The 7,236-nt window shown below is 39.3% G+C and overlaps 1 protein-coding gene across 1 annotated transcript in view; it reads left to right on the top strand.

Moving 5' to 3' along the window:
* Positions 1-7,236, top strand: part of LOC110314738 (UDP-glucuronosyltransferase 3A2-like) — a gene marked incomplete at its 3' end in the record, with an annotated part of 19,660 nt that overhangs the window by 6,950 nt on the left and 5,474 nt on the right. Inside the window, exon 4 of the mRNA XM_029534633.1 lies at positions 4,124-4,238. Coding sequence (XP_029390493.1) covers positions 4,124-4,238 — 115 coding nt within the window. The remainder of the gene's footprint in view (positions 1-4,123; positions 4,239-7,236) is intronic.

Below are 7,236 nucleotides of genomic sequence, written 5' to 3'. Positions count from 1 at the left end.
TTGGTCTTGCAAAGTTTATATGACCCAGCACAAGGGAAGGCCTGGGCCAAGTAGTGGGAGTGGGTGGGTAGGGGAGCAGGGGCGGGGGGGGGTTATAGGGAACTTTCGGGATAGCATTTGAAATGTAAATGAAGAAAATAATAATAAAAAATTGTATTAAAAATAAAAAAAAAGAATGAGAATGTCAATAGTTGAATTAAGAATATGGGCATAGAGAGGAGTCATGTGTACTCTCTGGGTATCACTGCATTTGACTCTTTCTAGAGGTCACTGATGAAATGAGGACAGAACGGGCAGTTTGGATTGACCTCTTTCTAGGAAATCTCAGTTTCAGACTTTCTCTCACAGTGCACTTTGTTCTCTCATGCACCACTCTGTCATTGCTGGCTTCGCCTGCAAATTTCAGCCAGCTGTCTTGTCTGTCCTAATTTCTAAATTCATTCTTCTCAGTCAGGATGAATGTCTAATTGGATTTGAATACTTCCTCCATGACACGGGTTCTGAAAACTAAGTCCAGTGTGTACCAGTGTCCTGTGCCTCCTAATGAACATTGTGTGAAGAACATTTTACACAGACAGTGTTTCTAGTTTGGGTTTTTAGTCATTACAATGCAAAGCAGATTTGTCTATTATTTCTTTTAAGTCACATTTCATTTTGCAAAGTATTTTACTGGTTTCTTATTGACAAATTTATCATAACTAAAACAATCAATTGCACATACTTGGATATCAGTGTTAAAATATCTGAACACTGTGAAGTTTTATCACCACAGAAGGTTTCTCCTCCATAGCTCTACATGATGTTTTTTCTTGGACATTTACTTTCTAAGAGGAATTGATGGCCAATGTATAATATTACTTTGTTAGTTTATGTCTTCTGGACTTTACATGAATGGGATCATAAATTAGACACTCTTTTTGATATTATGTAAACATTTATTCATGTTTGTGAATAATTCATGGTATTTCTTAGTCATATTCTATTGTGTACATGTTCACGGTTAAATTATTTAGTTCTCTACAGATAGAGTTCAGGCTATGTATAGTTTTGTGTGGTTTAAAAATATCCCATTATGAATGTTTTATACACACATAGACACATAGACACAGATACATCCACATGCATCCACACACATCCACACACCTGTGTCTAAAATTTCTTTTTCTCTAGGTTGATACTAGGTGTGCAGTGCCTGAAGGTCTTTATATACAATTTCATCCGCACATATAATGCATTCTGGTCACACCACTACACTTACTCCTCTAAGCTCTCTACCTCTTGTCAAGCTCCATTTTTGCAATTGTTTCCCAAACTGGTATTCCTCTGTGTGTGTGTGTGTGTGTGTGTGTGTGTGTGAGAGAGAGAGAGAGAGAGAGAGAGAGAGAGAGAGAGAGAGAGAGAAGAGAGAGAGAGATCAACTGTATTTACATTAATGTAGCCACTTGTACAAGCCTGGGAATACGAGTATCTATTGGAGTTTAGGAAGCTCACTAATCGTCAGACCACTGATGTCATTGACAGTATCCATGGACAGTCAGCAGTAGTTTCCCAAGAAGGGCAGAGTTGCATGAGCCATTCCTCATCCTGTCTGGAAGTCAGTTCCAGTGTAGTCAATCACAGGTATAGTGAGGTCAGAGCCAGGGCATGTTTAGAAGATAGGGTTTTGTGACTCCTTTTCCCTCCATCCACCTCTTACCTGATTGTCATCCCCTCCTGTGCTATGTTCCCTGATTACCTGAGAGAGTAATGTACATAGAGTTGAGCACTCGATATTCTCAGCACATGGAGCAGACATTGGTTCTTTTCATTTTTTGCAGTTGGCTGCACAAAGAAATTCTCTAATGAAGGCTGAGAGCAACACTTAAAATACACAGTTAGAAATATAAGTGTCAATGAGGTAGTTTGAAAAACATTCATTTACTGAATGACAGCAGTAATTTCTTCCATACAAAATATGGTCTCCCTAAGCCATGGGCTTTTGAAGAAATTTACAGTGCTTTGTAATTTTTTCCCCATGTAAAATGGTTTAAATTCAGTCAGGAAGTAGAGGATTACCTTCCTAACACTTGGCACATTTTCCCTGCAGGTCACTATTGTACCATGGGTGGCCCATCATTTATGTAAATCCATTTATGAATTTTGCTCCCTATTGTCCTGTGTAGCACCTTTCAGTCAGAAGGGAGGAAGCTCTAAGTTCAGTTCCAGTTTGTGTTTGCTCTGCCTTATAACCAAAGTCTGTGGTGACCTCAGCTATGTGGTCAAGTTCTGCTGGGCAATCAAGAGGAGTGGCAACTGCCTATGCTGTCTCGAGGGCTTCACTGGCCTCCAGATCAACAACTCACATAGAATGTGTCCCACACTAGCACTGGAGCTTTTTGCTTGATCACTCTTGACTTCTGAGATCAACATTATCTAAGTGTGCATGACATCTCTATTTAAACAATTTAATAAGGTTATTTGTGAATGCTTTTGACCGTAAATTTGTTTACTGCATGTGTGTGTGTGTGTGTGTGTGTGTGTGTGTGTGTGTGTGCGCGCATGTGTGGAGATCAAGGGACAGCTTGCCGGAGTTTCCAGCATCTGAGTCCTAGGGTTCAAACTCAGGCCACCAGCCCTGGCAGTGAGTGTGTTAATCTGCTGAGCCATCTCACTGACCCTTTGAGATTGCCTTTTCTTCTTTTAAAATTAGATTCTAAACTAGTAGATTTTAAGTTTTGTTTAGCCGTCCTACACCTCTCTCTCCAAATCTCTTTTTGGTTATTGCTTTACTGCCCTTGGTAACAGTGGGTATGTTTCTAAGTTTCTCATATTTCCCCAGAGCGACCCAACCAACATCATCAAAAAGAATGGCCCCACTCATCTAATCAATAGGGATTTAAAGGGCATTTACTAGGATTCTGGGTGATGGATGTCTGTGTTGTGTGGGCGTAAGCATCCATTTGGATTTATTCACCTGTTCATTGTGTTGTGTAGGAGATCTATTCTAACAATTTATATGAGCACTGCCTGGCAGATGAGCAGATAAGAAGCCTTCAACTGACAAGAGTCTGCCACAGTTGGTGCTGGAGTCTCCAATTATTACCGAGTCCGAGACACCAAGTTAGGGTGGGACTGTGTCACATGAGCCACAAAGAATGAAAGGACGTTCCCAATCCTAAAGTCTGTCTTCAATTACAAATGATTGAAACTCTCTAGTTAGGATCACTTAAGGAGTCTGGTTTTGGCCTACTTATTTTTGATTTGAAATCCTCATCAATAGCAAGAGAGGATGAATGAGTGTTTTCTTCTGTAAGATGAGAGATAAAGCTTGAAACTGTAGGAAGTGAAACCTCAAAGTGAACTTATACTGTTCATTGTGACTGTGTATGTAATAAGGGGAAGATCCACACTGGCCCGTTGGGGCATGGCAGACTTTTTCTCCTTCCTTCCCTCCTACCTTTCATTTTTCTTTTTGACTTAGCATCTTGACTGTAGGAGAATCTTTGTATTTACTCAAACAAACAAACAAAAGCAAAACCTGTTTGTGTTAGTATGTACTTGAAAAGCAACTGCTTGGCAGCTTCCATAAGTAGGTTTGTGAGTTGAAAATCAATCTAAAGATGAACATGCCTGTATCATAAAACAAACAAACAAACAAACAAACAAACAACAAACAAACCAGAAACATGAAATGAATATCAATTAAAAGGTAAACAAGGAAAATAACCCTTCAAAAATTTCGTTTTGATATTTTTTTGAAACTCAGAGAAATCCCATCAAAGTAATTAATAAAAAAACTCATTTAATTTGGTGACAAAGTTGATGAATTACATCGTTTTAGAATGTTTACTTCTGTGTTTTCTTACTTGTAAAGTGAAAAAATGTAGCTATGTCTTTAAATGAAGGGCATTATTAGAATTTTTCATTATGTAGATTGTATTAAAATTCTTGAATTATTGTAAAATATCAATACATATGATTAGAATACAGAATTGAGTAGATTAAAAGAAATACAAGTCAATGGAAAACAAAAATCAAATTTCCACAAAGATGTGACATTAATAAAATTAATTGTCTTCATCACCATAATAATGTGTGGTATATTTTGATAAATTTAGATTTTACTCAGTTTGTGTTTTCTTAGATTTTAGTAAGGAAAAACCATCATACCAGGTTCTTAAGTGGCATCCACCTGAAGATCAGAACAAGAAACTTATTGATCGTCGGAATCGACTTTTAGAAGAACTCATTTATAGCAGGTAATTTGTTCCATTTCTTTGAACCAAAGTATTGCCAATCTAACTTACAAATTGGTAGAGGATGGGTGCATGAGGCTTTGAGTGAGCTTAAGAGAAAAGATAACTTGGTGAGCTGATAGATATAGTGATGGATGTATTTGGACTGTGCAAGGTAGTTGACTCATAGCTAGATAAACGATGGGCCGGAGTAATTCTCTAGAACATGGGAGCTGTGTCTTTTAGGCCTTATTATCTACAAGTTACCTGTCAAGAAGTTTCCTCTCATCTGTGCCAATACTGTCACTTTAACTTCTCTACTCAGGGAAAGGAGAGCCATCTTCTTCAATGAGTTTTGACACCTACTTAAGTCAATGCAGTGAGGTAATGCCTGTAGGCTTAGAGTTTGCAAAATCTACATCATTAAGAATTCATAGATGCTTCAACCTCCCTCCTAACCCTCTCATCAAATATAGGGGAGAAAGATGGTTAATAAGACAATGTAGATTTGTTTAGAAGTCTTTCTTTGGGGCGATTCCAAACACAAATCAGTAGAAGCAGCTTGACCCACAAGAAACCTCAAGGCTCTGAGGAAGCAGCATGAGTCCTAAGAGATGGCTGGCAGTAGCCAGAATACCATGAGATGTTCTTTGGCATGTTTCTCGTTATGAAGTTATGACAAGTGAAGATCAGCGAAAACCAGCAAAGCATTGCAGGATGAACCAACACAAGAGCCTCCTTGCGTTTCTGTGGGGTTATATTTATATTCTTTCTAAATATCCTGTGCCCTCTCAAGTGTCTGCTCCAGAAAAGCATTGCATGCCCTCCCACATGTCTGCTTCAGCAAAAACATCCTCAAATATGTCTGCTACAGCAAAACTTGCTATTATAAAACTGCTTCAAGAAAAACATCATGTCACAGAACTGAGTTATTAGAGAAACCAGAAATGTCCCCTTCAAACTCTCTTCTACCTGAGTGTGTTATTATTTTGTCCTTTCCTACTAAACTTGCCCAAAAGCTTTCTTTTTATCTTGTCTTTTATTGGAAGTTAATTTTATTTGTCTAACATAATATATTCTGAGTACTTTTTCAGCTCCCTCTACTTCTCCCAGTACCTCCCTACTTGATCCACTACTTTTCTATCTCACTACATTTCTATCTCATTAAACATAAACAGATTTCCTTTTTTGTTGTTGGTGGTAGGTATTTTCTATGTTTACATTTCAAATGTTTTACTCCTTCCTGGAAACACCCTATCACATCCTCCCTCCCCTTGCTTCTATGATGGAATTCCTACACCCACCTACCCACTCCCACCTTCCCATACTCCATTAATCTACATTGGGGCATCTATCTAGCTTTCATAGGTTCAAGGATCTCTCCTTCCATCGATGCATGACAAAGTCATCCTCTGCTACATATGCAGCTGGAGCCATGTGTACTGCTTTGTTGATGGCTTAGTCCCTGGAAGTTCTGTGGAGTATGGTTGGTTGATATTATTGTTCTTTCTATGGGGTTGCAAACCCCTCCCAGTCCTTCAATCCCTTCTCTAACTCTTATTAGGGCACCCAGTTTCAGTCCAATGTTTGGCTGTGAATGTGTGCCTGTGTATTTTTAAGACTCTGGCAGGGCCTCTCAAGAGACAGCTATATCAGGCTTCTTTCAGCATGTACTTCTTGATATCTACTATAGTGTCTGGGTTTGGTAACAGGATATGGGATGAATTCCCAGGTGGGACATTCTCTAGATGGCCTTTCCTTTAGTCTCTTCTCTTCACTTTATCTCCATATTTGTTCTTGTGAGTATTTTGTTCTCCTTCTAAGAAGGAATGGAGCACCCACTTTTTGGTTTTCCTTCCTATTGAGTTTCATGTGGTCTGTGAATTGTATCCTGGTATTTTGAACTTTTGGGCTAATATCCACTTATCAGTAAGTGCCCATGTTTGTTCTTTTGTGATTGGGTTACTTCATTAAGAATGGTATTTTCTAGTTCTATCCATTTGCTTAAGAATTTCATGACCTCATCATTTTAATATTTGAGTAGTACTCCATTGTATAAATGTACCACATTTTCTGTATCCATTCCTCTGTTGAAGTACATCTGGGTTCTTTCCAGCTTCTGGCTATTATACATGAGGCTGCTATGAACATAATGGAGTATTTGTCCTTATAACAAGTTGGAACATCTTCTGGGTATATGCTCAGGAAAGGTATTGCTGGATCTTCCAGTGGTACTATGACCAATTTTCTGATGAACTGCCAGACTGATTTCTGGAGTTGTACAAGCTTGCAATCCAATTAGCAATGGAAGAGTGTTCCTCTTTCTACACATCCTCGCCAGCATCTGCTGTCACCGGAATTTTTGATCTAACCCATTTTTACTGGTGTGAGGGGGAATCTCAGGGTTGTTTTGAATTGCATATTCTTGATGATTAAGAATGTTTAACATGCAGGGAGTGGTGGCACATGCCTTTAATCCCAGCACTCGGGAGGCAGAGGCAGGTGGATTTCTGAGTTCAAGGCAAGCCTGGTCTACAGAGTGAGTTCCAGGACAGCCAAGGCTACACAGAGAAACCATGTCTCGAAAAAGAAAATAAACAAACAAACAAAAAGAATGTTTAACATATTTTCAGGTGCTTCTCAGCCATTCAGTATTCCTCAGTTGAGCATTCTTTGTTTAGCTCTGTATCCCATTTTTTTCCAATTTTTATTATATATTTACTTAATTTACATTTTAAGTGGTATCCCCAAAGTCCCCTATACCCCCCCCCCGCTCAGCTACGCACACACTCCCCCTTCTTGGCCCTGGTGCTCCCCCTGTACTGGGGCATATAAAATTTGCAAGACCAAGGGGCCTCTCTTCCCAATGATGTCTGACTAGGCCATCTTCTGCTACACATGCAGCTAGAGACATGAGCTCTGTGGGTGCTGGTTAGTTCATATTGTTGTTCCACCTATAGGGTTGCAGACCCCTTCAGCTCCTTGGGTACTTTCTCTAGCTCCTCCATTGGGGGCCCTGTGT

Source organism: Mus pahari, unplaced genomic scaffold (genome assembly GCF_900095145.1).
Source record: "Mus pahari unplaced genomic scaffold, PAHARI_EIJ_v1.1 scaffold_9416_1, whole genome shotgun sequence".
NCBI lineage: Eukaryota > Metazoa > Chordata > Mammalia > Rodentia > Muridae > Mus > Mus pahari.
This window is presented reverse-complemented; position numbering and strand designations above follow the sequence as displayed.